Source organism: Tasmannia lanceolata, unplaced genomic scaffold (genome assembly GCF_043159265.1).
Source record: "Tasmannia lanceolata isolate RefF3 unplaced genomic scaffold, GAP_Taslan_0.1 ptg000029l, whole genome shotgun sequence".
In the NCBI taxonomy this organism is placed as follows: Eukaryota; Viridiplantae; Streptophyta; class Magnoliopsida; order Canellales; family Winteraceae; genus Tasmannia; species Tasmannia lanceolata.
In genome coordinates this window covers 4,790,231-4,813,601 of record NW_027518706.1, presented here as the reverse complement: position 1 = coordinate 4,813,601, position 23,371 = coordinate 4,790,231, and the positions used below count along the sequence as shown (strand labels likewise).

Here is a 23,371-nt window from a genome sequence, read left to right as displayed (position 1 = left end):
AAAACATTACTTGCAAGTGGCACCACCGAACAAAACGCAAATAATATAACATTAACTTACAAATACATCAAAGAAATAACATGTAAAATGGTAATCTTTGTCCAGTGGGAAACAAAAGCGGATGTAGCAGTGAAATTTTCTTTTTTCATAGTATCTCAAAAATTACTGAGGTAAGATAAACCTTCAGTGAGAAATAAGGCCCTATTTCATCATTCTCTGTGGATCCCAGCACCAAGATATATGTTTCTAATAGAACACATTTCTTTTAAAACGCCTCCCATCTCCATTCGTTCTCTCGGAGATTCTGCAGAACACACCACTCCAATCCTCACTAAAGATACCAAACACTCCTGCAAACGACGTATCTTGTCATTGTAATTCTCAGTAATGTTTGTGGCTCTTCCTTCATCATCATCTACAAGAACTAATGGATCCAAAATCTCCATCACTCGATCAAGCAAAGACAACTGGACAAGTTTGTGAAGACTTAGACCATCCTTAAACATTTCATCTGTGGGGCGCTTTCCAGTGAATATCTCTAATAAAATAATCCCATAGCTATACACATCTCCAGTTGTGGACACATGACCACCTGCCCCATATTCTGCAATTCCACACATCTTTTACACTTTTTGTTGTGATAAAGGATATAAGATACCAGTTAGAAACTAAAAGCAAATATGAGGTTTGATTTTGAAAAAAAGGTGAAAATTTTATCAAAGAGATGATAGATAATTGAATGATCTCTTCACATTTAGAAACCTAAGTAGCATGGAAAGAGTCTAGAATTTTTAGAGAAACACATAAGAAACGATTTAGCACAATGAAAGAAAATATAGATGTTTTGTCCTATGTTGCATTGCCGATTTGTGGTTGTACAGAATATCTTTTTTATATTGTAAGGGTGTTTGTTCCTTCTACTTATATTGCCCATATTTTATAACTATAACTACAAAATTTCCCTCATACAAGAATTTTTTTATGATTGGTTTAAGGAGCAATTTTGAGTTTTAAAGAGACAATAGTTGTGCCCATATTTTGTAACTAAAACTACAAAATTGCCCTCTACTTGGTAATGGTATACAAGGTCATTTCTTATGATCATCCCAAATAATTTTGGGATTTAGAAAGGGACATGAGTGAACATGAATATGAAATCAAGATCATTGATCTTGTAAAACATCATCGGGTGACTCACATGGTCTTAGTACCATCCTATATGGATACCCAACAAGGTGTATACAAGGGATTACAAAAGTAAGAGTTAGATTTTTAGTGGAACGACCTTGTTGGTTTTTGGATTTTGAAAATTGATTTTGAATCTAAAACTGATTATTGTCTTCTGGTTTGGAATTTTTTCTATGGTGTAATTTTTTTACACCATATGCATAGAATGGGTGGGGCCCACCCATTTTACACATGTTTTGATGGGTGAGGCCTACCATTTTAATTCGTGTTTTGATGTTGTACATGCATCCCACTATCTCCACGCAAGCCTATGCATAAGCTGGGTCCCAACTAGAAAAAAGGGTGGATATATCACTTCCCCTCATGTTTTGATGGGGGCGTGGCCTATACTTGGGCTACGAATGCTTATTTACTCATAAATCTTATGACTTGTGAGAGCTTCAAAATTAATTTGGAAGACAATCAAGTGAGGATTGAACGATCATCTCGTATCTTTAGTAACTATGATACATCAAAACATGAAAAATCATTGGATTTAATTGAGTAAATTTTTTGTGGGCAAAAAATATATATAAATAATTTTTAAATTGAAAGTAATTTGAATTAAAATTTGTGTAATTTGTTTTTACTTTAAGATAACCTATTGATTATTATATAACAACTATTTTTTGCTCCCCGTGGGGCAAATTCCTGGCTCCGCCCCTGGTATAGGTAAGAGTGTCAGAATCTGACATGGTTATCTAGTGTCAAACCTCAAAAAAGAATGATTTGTAGATTCGCCAAAATATTTTAATCGATTGTCAAATTTTAATTTTTTAAATAATAATATTATTTTAACAAGTATACTATTTAAATTTTGATAAGTTAAGTAGATATAATATTTCGTTTTTTTAAGAAAATTACTAATAGGATGGGTAAAATTCAAAATGTGTGATAATTATGAAGTTGTGGCTGTAGCATCCAGTAAAACAGAAAACAGATAAAAGAGATCTAGAACTATCTTAGAGACTCGTGCAATTTGAGACGTATGTGTCCCACACGGGTACTTCACCCATTTAGAAGAATCAATATAACATGGGTTTCGGCCAATCAAGTCATGTAAGTGATGAATAGCATTCCACTATGTATTACTAAAAAATGCTAGCCAATTTTGGACCATGATAATTTCTCAACATGATTTTTTCATCTAAAACCAACCAAGTCTCAGTTAGATTAAATTTAATTTCATACTACTTATAAGGTAAAACATAAGTAGAAGCAGAAGGAAAAGTGAAATGATGTCATTTTCTAAGTACTAACAAAATAGTTTGAAAATGTCAAATCTTTAATTTCACTTTCATGTTGACTTGGGAGAGGCAATTTAAAAGGCAATTGTTGAAAAATCCATTAAACACAAGGAAGTAGAATGAACAGTGCACATCAACCAAACGTCCTTCGGAAAGGGAAATGGCATCATTTAACCTTCCTTTCCAAGAGAAACACTATTTCAGTCACAACATTAATCCAAAAGTCTCGTATTTATTATTAGGAATTATTAGAAACCTCCTTGACTTATATTTATCAAACACCTTAAATTTAGGATAATCGACAAATGGAACTTAGGATAGTTACCAAAAGGCTACAATTATTCGCATGACCATGTTTTCATTATGAGTAAGACTCACATTGTTTTACACTTTTTAATGAGCTATTGAGAGTTTTGTTTGGAATTGTAACAACCTTTGATAGCTGGTTAAACAATAATCATTCCTTGGATTTGCCCACATGCTACTCTTGCCTTGCCCTAGCCTTTGCATTCCTGATTCTAGATTTGCCATATATCACGTATAGCAACTATAAATATTCCTCCATCTTTTCTCTTCCGATCGAGGATTGCCAAAAATTCATTCCTTGGATTAGACACACACACACACACACACACACACACACACACACACACACACACACACACACACACACACACACCGCATTCTTACAGTTCTAGAAGGAACGAGGTAATGCATCACTTATTACCCTAGGATCACCAAATAGGGATTATGAGCCCTAAGTCCTGGACATGACTCTGTGTAGAACCATCTAACCAGACTAGGAAAGTGCTGCTTGTCATGTGCTCAAGCTCTTTTGGAGAACATAGTTCATCTTTTTCCAAACCACTTTTCTTTGAAAAGAATCACCAAAAGTTGAAATGTTTGACTAGGGATTTATAGAAACAACTATTTATTAGAAAGAAAGCAAGGGTTCTGAGTGTCGGAACCATCCTCCACTGACATCTAGAGGGAAGTGTGTGCACCTTCAGCAGATGGCGTGGAGTGAACTTGTGATGCGCCAATTGGGATCTTTGGCAGCAGTCATTAATCTGGAAATCCTTGTGAGGTCGATGCCAGAAAGTGGCTACTTGCCCCCACCCTTCATCCGAACCAGTGGAATGAAAACAAATACCTAACTCTATGTTTTTTTTTTTTTTTTTTTGAAAATTGACATTGCATTAATAGACAAAAAGTATTGGGCGGGGACAAGATGCCCCACACATGATACTTAAAAGTGGTCCGCAGACCCATTACAAAGCCTATTAGATAGGCGAGATAACCGGCGACACGACTAACATGGACTCCCTAAGGACTCCTTCCTTTGCTAGAATATCCGCCGCCTCATTAGCTGACCTCCTACGATGCTCAATCCTAGGCTCCAAAAATCTTATTAAGTCCAAAATCTCCACAATTAATGCAGTAACCACAAAATTTACAGATGTAGTAACAAAAAATCTACAGATGCAAGAGTAGATATTGTGTTATACCTTCGTGGATGAGTAGTTGCTAACTGTTCGGCTTTGTCACACTCCTCAGAGAGTTATACCTTCGTTCAAGGGTGGTTGCCGATCGTCCAGCTCTCGACAATCTTGGCAAATGGTTCACCCAATCTTTGAAATGGCAAAGGGGTTGCACACATGGTTTCAGGCTATAGCAATGATGCCCAGCGGTAGTGGGATTCAATCGAACAGGGGCTCGTCCGATTGGACTACTCCAGGGCGTTTTGGTCCTTCTTGAAAAGTTGGATAATTTAGAAAAAAGGCACTTTTCATGGTACTTTTGCTTCTTTCATTGGAATATATTTTCTCTAATGGGTCTTTGGGGTGTTTTACTGCTCTAGCTCATTTAAGAAGCACGATTTGATTCATCATTGGAGTGTTGGGCCATTTTTTGTTGAGAAACATTAGTCATGGGTTTTTTGGAAATTTATTTACAAAATTTCTCATTATTTTCTAATAATATTAGAGATTTTATTGAATAATTGAATAATTACTTCTCTGAATTTTTCCAAAATTATAATTTTTTAACCATTTACATGATTAGCATTTTCTACTCAACTATTTTGCATAAAAAACTCATGGTCATGGGTACTAAAAAGGCCGCCTATTATTCGGGTGACATGTACAAGACCACTTGATGTAAAATAACATTCCTATATACCTTGTCAATAAATATAGAAATGCTTTCAAGTAATTTTTTTGGTTCAAGATGCTAATTTAGCCTTTGTTGCACCACATTATATGCCTAATAAGTGCGAAATATTTTATAGAACTCATTGAGAATAAACAGGATGACGAAAATTGATAAATTTATTACCTGGAGCAATGTACCCAATAGTTCCCTTTAATCCAGTTGTGCTGCTTTGATCTTCAGATGAGCTCTGAATGATTCTTGGATAAAACTTGGCTAACCCAAAATCACCCACATGAGCATTCATGTCTTCATCCAAAAAAATGTTGCTTGGGTTTATATCACAATGAGCAATAGGTGTATGGCAATGATGGTGAAGATAATCCAGTGCAGAAGCTATGTCAATTGCTATGTTTAATCTCTTAATGAAGTTTAAACTTCCTAATTGATGTTGCCCATCTAATTTTGAATGCAACCACTTCTCTAGACTCCCATTTGGCATGAACTCAAGCACGAGAGCTTTGAAATCATTACCTCCAAAATCGATGCTTGAACAAGAAGTTATGATCTTCACAAGATTTCGATGACGAATGTTTCTCAATGCATTGCATTCAGCTATGAAACTCTTTGAAGCTCCCCTTAAGTGAAGGTTGAGCACTTTGACAGCAACAACATTTTCAATGCGACTGAGGATTCCCTTATAAATTGATCCATAACTTCCCGTGCCTATCAAATTGGCTGAAGAGAACCCATTTGTTGCTTTACAGAGCTCTGCATAAGAAACCTTTAAATGCCGGCCCTCCATAGAAGATAGGGAAGATGGTTTCTTCCTTGACTTTCTTACCCAATAAAGTGAAGCAGGGACACACAATAAGAAAATCAAACATACAACCGCACTAACTACTAGGATGATTACTCTAGAAACATGGGCTTTTCCTCGTCTGTCATTAGCTAGCACGGGGCATGTAGGCAACTTTAATTCTGGGATACCACCACAAAGATTATCATTTCCCGTGACTGAAATTGCACTGGCATTTCCAAAGAACCCTTGTTTTGGAACTTCACCCTCAAAATTATTGAAAGACAAGTTTAGATATTGTAGAAACTTAAACCCCTCTAGATATTTTGGAATCTTCCCTGAGAAGTTATTGTATGAAAGATCAAGGGCTTCAATGGATGTTAATGTAGTAAAAACTGACGAAACATCTCCTCGGAAGGCGTTACCCTGCATATAAAGTTGTCGCATGCTCTTACAATTTGCAAGAGTGCTTGGGATTTCACCTGACAATTTGTTCTGAGAAACATCCAATAGCTCTAGAATTTTCAAGTTACCCACTTCTGATGGGAGGGAGCCAGTAAAAAAATTTTGAGACAAATAGAGTGCGATTGATAGCGAAGAAAGGCCAATAATTTGTTTTGGTATCATACCTGTAAGGTTATTTTGAGAAAGGCTCAATCTTAAAAGTTTTGTACAGTTTGCAAGAGATAGAGGTATGCTTCCTTGCAGGTTGTTATATTCTAAGTCGAGGTTGGTCAATTGAGTAATATTTCCAATATTGTATGGGATTTTCCCGGACAAACTATTACCACCCAAGTAGAGTTGATGTAAGTTCGGGAGCATCCCAATTGAAGTGGGAAAAGAACCTGTGATGAAGGTTGAATATATACCCAAAGCTTTTAAGTTGATGAGATTCCCGATCTGACTGGGCATGTTACCATAAATTTTGTTTTGTCCTATTCCCAACAGATAAAGGTGAGTTGAGAGATTGGCTACGTAGTTGGGAAGTGGGCCAGCAAAATGATTTCTCTGTATGAGCAACTCATTTAGATTACTACAGTTGGTCAAAGAAGTGATAAATTTCAAGTCATCAGCTCTACCAAGGCCTAGGTAATTATAGCTCAAGTCAAATATGAGTAGATTCTTTCCCCATCCAATATTTTCAGGCACCGGTCCGCTAAACTGGTTCCCTTCCATTTCAAGCCATTGAAGACTTGAAACATTGGATAATGTAATTGGAATGTGTCCGGTAAATTGATTGCTTCCTAAAAGTAGATATTGCAGATTAGGAAGAGAGAATCCTGTCACGCCCCGAACCCAGAATTCGAGGTAAGGCGGACGTGACAGCCGCCGCACACCCATAGGGTCGCCCCCACAAGCATGCAAGGCTCCTTTACAATCAACTATTCTCAACATTCAGAGTAACTAATAAATGCGGAAATTTTAGTCTCAATTAGAGCTCAAATGAAATACAAATATAGATTAGGTCCATAAGTCTAAATCCAAACAATTCTTATTAGACGACAATCACCTTAATAAAGTAACAAAAGTCTCTAACTCGAATAATGAAAGAAAGCAAGAAATTTCCTAAGCTCCAATCCAAGAGCCTGAACTCAGCAAGTCTACTGCCGCTCCTCGGTATCTGAAAATTGTTAAACCACATAATGAGCTAACAGCCCAGCCGGTTTTCCAAATCCAAGCCAGCTAATAGGAAAAATGAAAACATGATGGTGCGGAAAAGAAGTAACATGCCATAAAACTTTAGTCTATGCAGAAATTGATAAGAAGTGGGAAAATCATTTCTACATTAGCTACATAAGAAAAATACACGTTTTTACAAAAACGGTTCCAACCACTCGGTTATGCAGTTTTCCACTTTGAAATCAATGACAATGAATATATATTTCCAAACACTTGGTTTTGCAGTTTTTCCACTTAGAAATCAAATACTTAACAGTCTTCTCTGTGGCCAATTTCCAACCTTATTGGCAAGTAGCATACCCAAGGCGAACACTCATTCGCAGGACTCACAGGTCCTAAAGCGCGCGATTTAATATTATCAATAGCCAGAGGACTCCCTACTGGCCGCCCGAGATCAACCTTACGGGCAGATAAAATTTGACCGGTCAACGTGATCACGTCCAGTGTACTCACCCACTGGCAGGTTGGGCACTAGATCCCCACCAGAGATCAACCTTACTGGTGGAATCCATTCCATACCAAGACTGTATACAAATATAGAGAAAAACAATTTAATGTTTTCAATACCGTGCCATAAATTTTGAAGACGTTGCAACCCATTGGGGGCTCCCCCGTTCCAAACCATTGAAACCATATCATATATAGAATGCTTTTCAATAGTGTTTCATGAATTTGAGTTTCCAAAAACATGTTAGTCACAAAACTCTTTTTGTATAAATAAGGAGGCATGTTCGGACTAAAAACATTTCATGGATAATGACAATTCAACCATTTAGTATGACATGCTAAAAGATATCAGTGAGAAACCTTTTCAAAACAAGTTCCATAAAATGAACTGTAATAAAAGCTTGCAACAAATCTAAATATATGCAAATATACGTAATACACTGACATAGGGTAGGATCACCTACCTTAAGCGCTACTCTAAGAATTTCCTTTAGCGAAGCACCCAGTTGAAACTTGTGGCTGTTATTTTGGTATCAACACAATCAAAGATTTGTCCAAATTCTGTCTGCAAATAGTACAGACTCCCATCAATTTTTGTATGTAACATACAAATATCACTTATATATTTATAAATCATATTAGATGAATGATTTAAGTGACTGTGTTCAAGATTTTGGCCCAAAGTTTGGGGTAAGGGCTATTAAATGGACGCCTTGGATCAATCAGAGGAGGGACCCACAAGAGGAAATATCCCTCATTAGATCTTACCCTCCGCCACTTCTGTAATGCAATGCCAACATACTCATTGCTACGTATAGGCCCCTACCTCCTGTATTTTTTAAGCCTTATGATGATCTCTAATCGCCTGATACACTATCAATCAAACAAAATATTTTTGGTGGGAGAAAGCAGAAAACCTCCAACGTTCAACGAGCAAAAATACACATTGGACCATTACAGCAGACCCATAATAGTGCTTATCAGATGGACGGTTTGGATCACCTGAATGTAGGACCCACTATGCAATAGGAGGTATTCCTACCAGATAGAGGCTTAGGATCAAAGAAAATATAAATACCTTAATAGTCTTAACTGCTGGTTTGTTTAGAATCTTGAATTGTCTCTCCACCTCCATGTATTCTTCTTTAGATAGACTACTTGTTGCTCCTTCAAATCCATAGCTAATAAGAACAAGAGACAGAAGAAAAAACAAGAAGCAAATTTTCTTCCTTCAAACCCATACCTCTTCTCACAAACAAAATACCTTTCTTTTCTTCCTCTAATAAGAATGGAATCCCATCTAACTATGGAAGCAAGGACCTCCCATAAGCCTATGAAGCAGCTCCTTTCTATAGATACGATAACCCAAAATGTCCCCCATAGGAACTGTCCAAAACGATGAGGCTCACATGCCTTTTCTTTTGTTATGCAAGCAATATTTCTAACAAGGAATTATTGACCTGTCATTTTCCTTTTGAATAAATAGAAGCTACCTTATTTTCTACTAGTTGAAAAACTATAGGAGGAAACCTACGAAGCTTGAATCTTGAAATGATAGAGCTTCCAAAAAAATCCTACCTACTAAATAGATATTCTATTCAAAGCCAATTTTAACTTTAGTGGAGGTGTTATTTTCGGTCAATCTTATGGTGCTTTCCAAAATGAGCAGCCTTTTAAAAAGAAGTGTTTAAATGGACTTTACTCCATTGATGATAATAGCACCCTTTACCATTTTCAATGTCTCTTGCCTAAACATTATGCTTCAATTTGAGAAAAAGACACCCACTTCCAAGTAATTATTCCTAAACTCGACTTGGTAACGACATTCATTTCTAAGCAATTAATCCCGAGCTTGATTTTTGGTAATGACACCCATTTCAAGAAGTTAAAACGAGTTCAAGCATTGGGGCTGGGTGTTACATAATTACCCCCTTTAAAGAATTTCGTCCTCGAAATTCACATACAGGAATAGTTTTTTTTTTTTTTTTTTTTTCAACCATTTCCAAACTGAAACTTTACACTTGATACAATGCACCTCCACAAACTTGATTCTTCCCTATCTACCATGCTTACTTGCTGATCACAAGTGAGATTGACATTGGTGAAAAGAACCAACCTCACCAGGCTTCCGCTGCGCACTCTATTCAATGGAACCTTCTCTTTTATTTATTATCGATAATTAAACATGTAAGAAAATAAGACCAACACAAACTACAATACACAGCCAAAAAGGGAACCACTCTCAACTTCCAAGTCACGTCCCTGGGACAAATAAATAGCTCGAATTATCTCACACCAGTACAACTATTTCTTATGATAGACCTAGTGCCTTCTGGGAAAACGAGCTCACCATATTGTCCCATGTCAGCATGGTTAACTCACACGCCAAACCAAAGGCTCCTAGTCCACATGAAGTAACTCTACTTCTCTTTTCGAGCACACTAAATCTCATATCGAAAATAAGTGATCTTGGAATGTACGAGTTCATCATCACATCCTCCCTGTTACTCGATGTTGATTTTCATTGTCCTCAATTTAAATTATAGTTGGCTCTGAATATAACTCTTCAACTTTTCATTGAAACAACTCACATAACCATGGTCGGTAGCTACTTGATTCACCCACTATCAATTAAATTTTTTTTTTTTTTTTTTACATCTTCAATACCGTAAGATTTGCCGATAACTGTTTATCTTCTATTCCGACTACTCGAGATTTTCACACAATTAATCTGTCTTCAATTAATCAATAAATGTTAAATAATTCCTATGTAGATTGAAAGACTCATCTAAATATCGTATTTTATTCTCTAGTTTCCCAAAATTCAACCATTCAAAGACTCGTCTCAAAATCATATTTTATTCTCTCATTTCCTAAAAGTCATCCATTGTATTTTCATAGCCTACAGGATCATAAGCCTAAGCTCCGAGAGTTCGTAAAATCATAAGTAGTACCTTAACAATTCTCAAAGTCATTATTAAGTTCTCCAAAAATTTCTCGAGGGTCTAAATTAGATTCCTATAGTCTACAACACAATAATTTAAGCTCTCACACCAGGCAAGTAATGACTAACATTCCACTACTTTCCAAGTCATATTCCAAAATCCACAATATCACAAGCCGAGCTTTAAGAGACCTATGAAAAACTTGAATGGCGCTAACATCTTAATTTCAAACTTTCAAACTTCCTAAGGATCTAAAGCCTAAGCTTTGATACCACTTTACTGTCACGCCCGGAACTCAGAATTCGAGGTAAGGCGCACGTGACAGCCGCCGCACGCCCATAGGGTCGCCCCCACAAGCATGCAAGGCTCCTTTACAATCAACTATTCTCAACATTCAGAGTAACTAATAAATGCGGAAATTTTAGTCTCAATTAGAGCTCAAATGAAATACAAATATAGATTAGGTCCATAAGTCTAAATCCAAACAATTCTTATTAGACGACAATCACCTTAATAAAGTAACAAAAGTCTCTAACTCGAATAATGAAAGAAAGCAAGAAATTTCCTAAGCTCCAATCCAAGAGCCTGAACTCAGCAAGTCTACTGCCGCTCCTCGGTATCTGAAAATTGTTAAACCACATAATGAGCTAACAGCCCAGCCGGTTTTCCAAATCCAAGCCAGCTAATAGGAAAAATGAAAACATGATGGTGCGGAAAAGAAGTAACATGCCATAAAACTTTAGTCTATGCAGAAATTGATAAGAAGCGGGAAAATCATTTCTACATTAGCTACATAAGAAAAATACACGTTTTTACAAAAACGGTTCCAACCACTCGGTTATGTAGTTTTCCACTTTGAAATCAATGACAATGAATATATATTTCCAAACACTTGGTTTTGCAGTTTTTCCACTTAGAAATCAAATACTTAACAGTCTTCTCTGTGGCCAATTTCCAACCTTATTGGCAAGTAGCATACCCAAGGCGAACACTCGTTCGCAGGACTCACAGGTCCTAAAGCGCGCGATTTAATATTATCAATAGCCAGAGGACTCCCTACTGGCCGCCCGAGATCAACCTTACGGGCAGATAAAATTTGACCGGTCAACGTGATCACGTCCAGTGTACTCACCCACTGGCAGGTTGGGCACTAGATCCCCACCAGAGATCAACCTTACTGGTGGAATCCATTCCATACCAAGACTGTATACAAATATAGAGAAAAACAATTTAATGTTTTCAATACCGTGCCATAAATTTTGAAGACGTTGCAACCCATTGGGGGCTCCCCCGTTCCAAACCATTGAAACCATATCATATATAGAATGCTTTTCAATAGTGTTTCATGAATTTGAGTTTCCAAAAACATGTTAGTCACAAAACTCTTTTTGTATAAATAAGGAGGCATGTTCGGACTAAAAACATTTCATGGATAATGACAATTCAACCATTTAGTATGACATGCTAAAAGATATCAGTGAGAAACCTTTTCAAAACAAGTTCCATAAAATGAACTGTAATAAAAGCTTGCAACAAATCTAAATATATGCAAATATACGTAATACACTGACATAGGGTAGGATCACCTACCTTAAGCGCTACTCTAAGAATTTCCTTTAGCGAAGCACCCAGTTGAAACTTGTGGCTGTTATTTTGGTATCAACACAATCAAAGATTTGTCCAAATTCTGTCTGCAAATAGTACAGACTCCCATCAATTTTTGTATGTAACATACAAATATCACTTATATATTTATAAATCATATTAGATGAATGATTTAAGTGACTGTGTTCAAGATTTTGGCCCAAAGTTTGGGGTAAGGGCTATTAAATGGACGCCTTGGATCAATCAGAGGAGGGACCCACAAGAGGAAATATCCCTCATTAGATCTTACCCTCCGCCACTTCTGTAATGCAATGCCAACATACTCATTGCTACGTATAGGCCCCTACCTCCTGTATTTTTTAAGCCTTATGATGATCTCTAATCGCCTGATACACTATCAATCAAACAAAATATTTTTGGTGGGAGAAAGCAGAAAACCTCCAACGTTCAACGAGCAAAAATACACATTGGACCATTACAGCAGACCCATAATAGCGCTTATCAGATGGACGGTTTGGATCACCTGAATGTAGGACCCACTATGCAATAGGAGGTATTCCTACCAGATAGAGGCTTAGGATCAAAGAAAATATAAATACCTTAATAGTCTTAACTGCTGGTTTGTTTAGAATCTTGAATTGTCTCTCCACCTCCATGTATTCTTCTTTAGATAGACTACTTGTTGCTCCTTCAAATCCATAGCTAATAAGAACAAGAGACAGAAGAAAAAACAAGAAGCAAATTTTCTTCCTTCAAACCCATACCTCTTCTCACAAACAAAATACCTTTCTTTTCTTCCTCTAATAATAATGGAATCCCATCTAACTATGGAAGCAAGGACCTCCCATAAGCCTATGAAGCAGCTCCTTTCTATAGATACGATAACGCAAAATGTCCCCCATAGGAACTGTCCAAAACGATGAGGCTCACATGCCTTTTCTTTTGTTATGCAAGCAATATTTCTAACAAGGAATTATTGACCTGTCATTTTCCTTTTGAATAAATAGAAGCTACCTTATTTTCTACTAGTTGAAAAACTATAGGAGGAAACCTACGAAGCTTGAATCTTGAAATGATAGAGCTTCCAAAAAAATCCTACCTACTAAATAGATATTCTATTCAAAGCCAATTTTAACTTTAGTGGAGGTGTTATTTTCGGTCAATCTTATGGTGCTTTCCAAAATGAGCAGCCTTTTAAAAAGAAGTGTTTAAATGGACTTTACTCCATTGATGATAATAGCACCCTTTACCATTTTCAATGTCTCTTGCCTAAACATTATGCTTCAATTTGAGAAAAAGACACCCACTTCCAAGTAATTATTCCTAAACTCGACTTGGTAACGACACTCATTTCTAAGCAATTAACCCCGAGCTTGATTTTTGGTAATGACACCCATTTCAAGAAGTTAAAACGAGTTCAAGCATTGGGGCTGGGTGTTACAAATCCTATGTTGGGTGGAAGGGTTCCATGTAACTGGTTATCTGCCACGTCAAAGACCACAAGAAACGAGAGATTATTATAAAAAGAGGAAGGAACCGTACCGTATAATAAATTTGAAGAAAGGGTGATCCATTTCAAGTTATTAATTCGGGCCAGGTCATCTGGGATGTGTGTCCCACCAAACGTTCAAATAAATAGAGACGGGTGAGGGATGAAACGTTCCTTAGTTGAGGTGGAATGCTCCCTGTAAGATGATTATGACCAAGAAACAACAAGGATAGCTTCGGTAGAGTGCTAAGTTGGATGGGAATTTTCCCTGTCAACTCATTGTAACTCAATTGGATGACTTGGAGGTCCCTACAGTGGGTGAGATTGGATGGAATTTCCCCTCCCAAGGAATTATAGCTCATATTAAGATGTCGCAGTCTAAATAGACGGCCAATATCTTGGGATATTTGGCCATTGAAGCTGTTTTCTTGGAGGTGGATTTCCCTAAGAAAGGTGAGGTTGGATATGGCAGGAGATAGAGTACCCACCAAGTTCTGCCCGCTAAGCAAGTTCTGCCCACTAAGGTTCAATACAGTGACCCTTTGATGCCTCCGACCACACGTGACTCCATTCCACTGGCAGAAATGGAGAGTATGGTTCCATGATGATAAGGCTCCAAGAGGATCACTTCTTATCCCACCCTTAAAAGCGAGCAGAGCCATTCGATCGGTTTCGTTTCCTAGTAAGGTGGTGGCGGTTGCAGAATTCGAATGTACTGCGTTAATGGCAGAGAAGAGATTTAGAGAGAAGATAAATGACCAAAGCACACTAAGAAGACTCATACCTGGTAGACCCATCCGGGTTGAAGCTCTTCTTGTGCTGAGCAAAGACAAGATTTTATTTATTTTTTGTCTCCCAATTTCATTTGATCACACTCAACCTTTATACAGCACGGAATGATGATCACACTCGAATACGAGACCCTCTACTTTTTATTTAAAAAAAACAATTTAATATTTAGTATTAGACTGAAAATGGTTAACTACTTGAGGATAAATTCACCGGGCACCAGCCGTCCCACTCACACTGATATCGACACATCTATTTTGATACTGGCACCACTCACACGGGACCATTTTTCGTTAAATCCACAGTTACATATTTTGATAATGGCACCACTCACTGATATCCACACTTACTATTTTGATACTTGCAACACTCACATGTGAGCTTCTTCCCTTCTTCTTCTATATTTTTCCATTCCTTGAGTAGCAGTAAAGTTTCTTTATTTTTTTCAGTCTTCACAGAGAAAGACTGATCCTCTTTTTTCCCCCAACTTGTCTGAATCGATATTGAGAATTGTCACTTGATTGTGTCGGCTATCAAATATCAATTGACTTGACTTCATCAGTTTATTTATTAGGTCTTTAGATTAAAGGGGTTTTTGCAAAGAGAGTCTTCCACTATGGACTATAGGTCTTTAGATTAAAGGGGTTTTTGCAAAAAGAGTCTTCGACTGTGGACTATAGGTCTTTAGATTAAAGGGGTTTATCCAAAAAGAGTCTTCCACTATGGACTATTTGCAAAGGGAGATGATATTTACGCCCCTTTTAATTCTGCGGACACCCACATTTAAACGCAGTGACCGGCTATAATGAGTTGTCAGTTAGTACAAACATAGAGTACTTCTAAAATGACGAGAATACCCTTTCAATAAACCGCCTATTCCATCTCTCACAATCAAAATCTTTCCGCTTTCTCTGGCCTTACCAAAATCCCCTATTCCTTTATCTCGCCTCACCAAAATCTGGAACCCTCATTTCGTCTTTCTCGCATGACCAAAATGGAGACCTTCGAGCTCTCTCCGTCTCTAAGCTCAAATCGAAAAAAGAGCTTGCCATCATCACAGGTGTCTCTATCTCTGGCCATGAAAATATCTCATGTCTATGAAAATAGGGTTTTCCATTTTGGGCTATTTGATTTGCTTCTCAAGTGTTCGGTGAAATGCCCGAGAAGGGATTGATTAGATATTGACATCCAATTCAGAGAGAAAAAATATGTGAAAGTAATTCCTTGACACTAAAATTGAGGACAAGCTCCAATACGAATTGTTAAGACATGAAACATTCCAGTTTTAAATTTAATCTCTTGGCACAATTCCGTCCAGATGGAGTTGATTCAACAAAAATCAGAACTCTCTCCCGCTATACTTTTAGGTATTGAATTCACAATCACAACCTCCAAGGCAACACTCAAACAACAAAGTTCATAACTCTTTCCCTTGGAGGGAGGCTTTTAGGCCTTGAAGGCAAAATGATGTCATCTTCACCTTGGGATTGTCCTGATTGGCCAGAAATTGTCGTGGCCATGGTGAGGGTTAGGGTTATGGTTTGGAGAAGAAATCGACTTCCTCTTTCTTCTCGCCCTTCTTCCGTTGTGAATGGATGGAGAAGACGAAGATGGATTACTCTGTTATTGGAGAAAGATCTTCAAGTTCTGATTTGGGTTTTGGGAGAGAAAAAGTAGAAACGAGGTTTACAGATTTTGATCGTGAGAGATGATATAGGTGGTTTATTTAAAGGGTATTCTCGTCATTTTAGAAGTACTCTTCCTTTTCTTTTTTTTTGTACTAACTAACAACTCATCCAAGCTGGTCACGGCGTTTAAATGCAGGTGTCCGCAGAATTAAAAGGGGTGTAAATATCAGGTCCCTTTCCGAATAGGGTCGTGTTTGCAAAACGAATCGTGGCATTTTGCTGTTGGGCATTCTCTTTTTTTGGGCGATGATTTTTTCACCCAAAGGGGCGCAGGCACATATAGCATGAGGGGGCCATGGCCCTCCATTCCTCCAAGTGTAAACACCCCCCCCCCCGTGCCCCTGAAACGTGATGTGACGTCAAAAAGCGTTAAAGTCTGTCCACAATTCACTTAAAAGGCTGGCGCATCATCCTTGTCGGGTAAAAATCATCTCCCTCATTCTTCACCTATGTGGGAATGAGGGAAAGCGAAATGAATCATATGAAAAGGGAAATCGATTTTAGGCTAGGCGTGGGAGGGTGGCCGATAAATTCACACCTAAAGAATTCAGTTAGGCCCCATAAGGGGCGAATTTATCGTTGAAGAGGCAACTTTATCAGCTCCCATTGAAGGCAAAAAAACGTAGTAATTGGTGGTCGAGATTTTAAAAATAAAAGTGGTGTTGAAAATAAAGAGGTTTTAATTTTTTAGAAAAGAGGTGGTTTTTAAAATATAAGAAAAAGATGAGATTTGCGGAGGATAAATGACCAAAACATAGAAAGAGCTAAAGATGAAGAATTGTTTTGGGAAATGGTATCAGCACTACTGTATTTTGATGAAGGCACTCCTCACTTTATTAAAAGTACGGTATGGCCCGCACCATAGGATGATCCAGACCGTCCATTAGATGGGCCACATCCTAAATAGGTTGGGCCCCAAAAATGATTTCCATAGGTTGATCCTAATCCTCCGATCTGAATGTTAGAGGGTTGATCCTAATCCTCTATAGATCAGAGGGTTAGGATGAACCTATGGAAATTAGTTTTCAGGCACAACCTATTTAGGATGTGGCCCATCTAATGGACGGTTTGGATCATTCTATGGTAGGGCCATACCATACTTTTAATAAAGTGAGGAGTGCCCTCATCAGAATACAGTAGTGCTGATAACATTTCCCATTTTTTTATGACAAAATAAAAGTGGTCCAGCTCGTGTTTCACGAAAGCTTCACTTCTCAGTGAAATTTCTTGACTCATAATTCCACTCCAAAAAATTTCACATGTTACATCAACTTTCTTTTTGAGGAAGAATCATTGTTCTCTTTATGTATGGTGATTGGGACTAGTCGACTTGGATTGTGTCGGCTTGACTTCAGCTGTTTATTTATTAGGTCTTTATATTAAATAACACGGCTCGCTCAAAGCTTTTGGCCCTCTTTGTTTTGGATTTTTGGAATCAATTTTGATTCCAAAACTGATTATTGGATGCAAATTGCGCTTAGTTTTGAGTCCAATCATCTGTTTTGTTCTCAAAATCGATTCACAAAATCCAAAACAAAAATGGAAGAAAAAAATTTCTAGAGAAAAACTTTTCCATCAGAAAAGTTTTTCTTTCAATCCAAACAGAGCCACAGGAATCCATTTCTTTCACTAATAGCATGAAATTGTTATGGTGGTAAGGGCGAAAAATCTATTCTAATAGGGCGGGGCCTGGGAAGGGCTAGATGTACGCAGCTTTACCCCTACTTTGCAAAACGGACGTTTCCGTGACTCGAACCCATGACCACCTGGTCACAATGGAGCAACCTTAAAATTGCGCCTAGGCTCGGCCTCGACTAAAATCAATTCTAAATTTCCAAAACAAAAATGGGCTTAGAATACCATTTTTAGTGAATGAGAGTTTGCATACGTATCAGCAGACTGTCCACACGGATTGTAGAGCATTGGTTTTTCTAGCTAAGGACCTATTGGTTTTGGGTTTTTAGAATTGATTTTTAGTTGAAAACTGGTTATATCGATTCTCATAATCCAAACAAACAGGGAAAGCGACATGAATCATATGAAAGGGGAAATCGATTTTAGGCGAGGCATGGGAGGGTGGCTGATAAATTCGCACCTAAAAAAATCAGTTAGGCCCCATAAGGGGTGAATTTCAGATGTGTTCAAACTTAAAGCCAGTCTGTCAAATGGGACCGAATTACTAAGAGAACATCCGGTTTGCCTGATTCAAGGATGTGGCATTACAGTTTCCAAACATGAGAAGGTGGATGATAACCACTTGGACAATGGAGGACCTGAGAATAAGGGAACTCATCATGGGTAGTTACAAAAAAAGTTCCCGGCCTCCAAGAGAACGTGGGGTAATGAAGAACGGTTACCAGAATAAAGCTATATAAAGAGACGTTTGTCTCCATGGAAGAGGTCACAAAACCAAATCCAAACATGTTTTTAGCATTTTATCTTTTCTTTTAAGCACTTGTACCCTTTACTTTTCGTAACTGTAGCTATACTTGGATTAAGTTAGCAATGAATTCATCTTCTCCGGTGAGTCTATCTCTTTAATTAAGCTATCGAGTACACCTGAAAAGTCCTTTCCATCTGTGTAAGTACAGAGGAACCCGCACACACTCTCACACGCTCCACACGCACACACCAACATCAGATGGTGACTCTGACTGACAGCACAGGAGCACCCCTCCATATCGATCGAACTTTTTGGCATGCACGGTGGGACACGTTGCATTGCATAGCATTTAAATGGCTCAAAATACATGACGCAAAACTACGGGCCCCAGTGTTTCCCGGAATTCTAGTGACTAATATTTCTAGTAGTGCTGATACACATGATAAATTGACTTCTAATTGGGAAAATCCTTTGCTAGAGGAAAATCTAAATAACGTTATGCCTACCAGAGAGTCTCCCTCATGTGGACAAAGCCCTGCTGCGCCTATGCCATTTCAGGAGGTGGAAGCCACCCTTAGGAAGCATAAGGACTGGAATTCCCATCAGTTGTCATAAGTGGTAGCTCGCCAAATTTCTGAAGCGATGAGGCCATTTTAGTCCTCTAGCGAGATTTTTTCTAAGCAGGTAGACAGACTATTCGTTTTTCTAACCTACAAAATGGTGCCAACAGCGCTAGTACAATCACCTCTCTAGCACGATAACTTCCGAGTGCTACTACTAGTCGGAGGGCGGAATTAGGTTCGTTCAGGTCCAGCTTTTATGTAGGCCGAGTCCTAAAAATGACCGAGTCAACAAAGTACATAAAATCTTGATTGTTTCCATTGGGGGCTAATTAGGTTCGTCTAGGTCCTGGTCCAACTCATGACCGAGTCTACAGAAAACCCACCAGTCTCAAACAGAATTAGGTTCGACCAGGTCCAACTTAATCAGTCAAAGATTTTCCAATTTTCGTCCAGCTTTTAATGACTAGACCTCTTTTGTCCCTCGTTGATAATTTTAGAAAAGCATGGTCCTGTTGATAATTCCACCTAATTTTTATCCCCCATTGGTAACTATTCCTTCATTTTATATGGAAAGAAATGAAGATGCATTGACTATTTTGGATACTGGCACCACTCACATGGGAGCTTCTTCCCTTCTTCTATATTTTAACATTCCTTGAGTAGTGGTAATGTTTCTTTATCTTTTTCTGTCTTCACATAGAAAGAGATCCTCTCTTTTTTTTCTCACTTTTCTGAATCGATATAGAGAATAAACAAAGGAGCCCCATCATTTTCAACTAAATTTACCGAAATTTCGGACGTAATTTCGAGAATTTCGACCGAAATTTATAATTAATATAATATTAATTTTTATACAGAATCCGGGATTTCGTCCGAAATTCTGAAATTTCGGTTTTGCTGGGTCAGAAATGCATCCCGAAACCAAAATTTAAAACCTTGCTAACAACTACATTTTATCTAACGTTTTGTTTTTCATAGAATTTGGACTCCTAATTTCCATGTACACACATGTATTCACCAAGTGTTACACACTAGTCACATGAACGGGCGATGGAGTCATCTATTGACTTGACCTCATGATTAGATTATATAACAGCCCAGACCTTTTATCCCTGTTGGTGTAGGATTTTTAGAATCAATTTTGCATTCAAAACTGATTACTGGAATGAAATTACCTTTTATGTTGAGTCCTATTATCAGTTTTGGACTAATTTATTCTAAAAGGGGGAGGGCTAGCCGTACGCAGCCTTACCCCTAGTTTGCAGAGAGGATGTTTCCGTGACTCGAATCCGTGACCACCGGGACACAATAGAGCAACCTTACCGTTGCGCCAAGGCTCGGTTTCTACTAAAAATCAATTCTAAAGATCCAAAACAAAAATGAGCTTAGAATATTCCATTGCTAACCATTCTTAGTGAACGAGAGTTTGCATACGTATCAGCAGACTGTCCACACGAATTGTAGAGCATTGGTTTTACTAGCTAAGGACCTATTGGTTTTGGGTTTTTTGTATTGATTTTTAGTCGAAAACTGATTATATCGATTCTCATAATCCAAACGAACAGGGAAAGCGAAATGAATCATATGAAAGGGGAAATCGATTTTAGGCGAGGCGTGGGAGAATGGCTGATAAATTCGCACCTAAAAAAATTAGTTAGGCCCCATAAGGGGTGAATTTCGGACCGAAATTACCAAAATTTGGTAAAGGGCGAAAAATGGAATTTTGGAAAATTCCGGTTTCGGTCCCCACCGGTATCCGAAATTTTAAACCATGATTAGGACTAGTAACTTGGATTGTGTCGGCCATCAATTGACTTGACTTCATCAGTTTATTTATGGACTAGAGGTCATTAGGTTAAAGGGGCTTTTGCAAAAAGAGTCTTCCACTATAGACTATAGGTCTTTAGATTAAAGAGGTTTTTTGCAAAAATAGATTCCACTATGGACTATTTGCGAATAGAGTCATGTTTGAAAAACGAATCGTGGTCCATATGCTTTGCAAACGAATCAAGTTATGAGCATCTCAAATTTTTATTCCTTCTGACATTTTTCAAATATTTAGCATAAAATTTTTGAGATGCTCATAGATTGGACTCATATACATATTCGATTAGAAATGTGGAATATATGAAATATGCTGCTTTTGCATAGAATATGTGAACAAGTAACGAGTAACCACCATAACAATTTCAGCACAACAGAGAGGAAATTTAGCCCCATCAAATTGTTATGGTGGTGACTCGGCACATATAGCATGAGGGGGCGATGAATTGCAAAATCCCTTTTATGGTTTATGGTCCTACATGCATGCTTAGCTAGTTTAGTGGCTTTACATGCAAGCTTAGTGGCCATGGGCCCCCTAATCAATTCAGGCTAGTGTAAATTAGTCCGGCCCCATCAAGTGTATATCCCTCCCCCACAAACATGATGTGACGTCAAAAAGCGTTAAGTTCTGCCCACAATTCACTTACAAGGGGGGCGCATCATCCTTTGGGGGTAAAAATCATCTCCCTCATTCTTCACTTATGTGAGACAATATTATCTTCCCAATTCTTTGATCCGAACCATTCATTTGCTTGCCAATTCATTTGTAACTCCCACATCCAAATAATGTGTTTTGTTTGTTGTTAGTTTTGAGCGTGTGGAGGAACGTGCCTATATGAGAAACTAGAAAGATGAACAGTTATTAGAAGACCCCCTCACAAATCGTAGGGTTGGAATGATCCTATGGAGCTGATTTTTTGTGGACACCCTATCTATGTGAGGGCCAATCAAATGAACGGTTTGGATCACCCAAAAAATATGCCCTACATTGTATTTTAAGCTAGTGTGTAGACAACTTATCTACACTTGTGTGTAGAAACCGTTCTCTCTCTCTCTCTCTCTCTCTATATATATATATATATATATATATATATATATATATATATATATATATATTTTAAGCCCAAGGGTTCCCATGGGTTCAATCATTCACCTTACCTTCTTGTTTTGATGCTAACAAACCAAAATCGATTAGCATTGATGGACTAATGTGTTGCTTTGAGATGTTGTGTTTTATACAGGAATTTCATATGTCAATCGTCATTACACAACTCAACACATCACATGGCTTGCGGATCCACACACACAATGATTAAGAGCTTCCACTCACAGTGAAGACATCATCCTTCGAAGATGTTCAAGTCAAGAAGCTCGAGATGAAGATCCAACAAGCTACCTAGCAAGTGTCAAGAAGAAGCTTGGAGTTGAATTAGCCATTGGTGACACCTCATGCACCTTTCAACATCCATTGAAAATTGGAGGAGTCACAAGAGCCAAACAAGGTCAAGAAGTTCACTCTCAAGTTGAAAGAGTCTAAGAAAGTGCTACAGGGCCAAGACAATTCAAGAAGAATCAAGGTTTACATCTTTTAGATTGTATTTGGAGTCCTCTTGCTTTTATGCACTTTCAAAGGTTTTCAAATGGTTTTCATACTTAACTTTTTACATCTTTGAAAACTATACATACACTCAAAAATGTGTTTGAAAACCTAGGACTAAAGCCTAAAGACCATAGCCCAAAGCCCTTGAATTTTAAAGTTAAAATGGAATTTTATACAAGGCAGGTCGACCGGGGTGTCTCGGGCGACCACGACAAGCTTGCTGGAATTCCATCACTTACGAAAAATAGCGGGCCGGTCGACCGGGGGTTAGCCGAACGATCGTGGAATTATTTCTGCTGAAACAGAAACAATCCGTCATAGTTTGGGCGGGCGACTGCGATGGGTCGGTAGACCGCGATAGTGTTTTTTAGCCGAATTTTTATTCAAACAGATTGCCCTCGCCGGGCGACCGCCATAGGGCCGGTCGACTGCGCCGGTTTGAAATTTGAATTTAAAAAAGAGAGCCCGATAAGGAAAAGCAATGTGTAGATAAGCATTTCTGGCTACCTAAATATGAATTGGGTAAGGAAAAGCAAAGGTTATTCATTTATTTTTTAGTACATTGATGAATAAATTATGTTAGAACTTTCAACTTCAACTTCCTGGCCTGCCAAAATAATGGCTTAGGGGTTGTACCAGTTGTATCGGCTGCAATATTCATTTTTTTTGTCAGATTTGATGCTGTATTTAACTAGAATTGCTTACTTGGTGTGGCGTAAGAATAAAGAAGTCTCACAAGTGATATCACCTCAGGAGCCAGAGCTCCAACATAGATGCAACAATTTTGGTGCCAAAACAAATGTTTCCATTTACAGTCTTCCTAGAAAATAAATAGTAAGCATGCAGTTGTCCCATAGGAGGACATACACCATATCTTGATTAATTTAGTTTACACTGGTCTTATTGACTTAATCTCCATATGTTTTAAGAGGCC

At 38.0% G+C, this 23,371-nt stretch overlaps 1 protein-coding gene across 1 annotated transcript; it reads right to left on the bottom strand.

The window, feature by feature from the left end:
* Positions 1–209: 209 nt before the first annotated feature.
* On the bottom strand, positions 210–6,600 carry LOC143858931 (putative receptor-like protein kinase At3g47110). Its single transcript, XM_077369639.1, has 2 exons — positions 4,812–6,600; positions 210–604 (listed from the first exon to the last, which is right to left on the bottom strand). The coding sequence occupies exons 1-2, from the start codon at positions 6,598–6,600 to the stop codon at positions 210–212; spliced, it is 2,184 nt and encodes a 727-aa protein (XP_077225754.1).
* Positions 6,601–23,371: the final 16,771 nt, after the last annotated feature.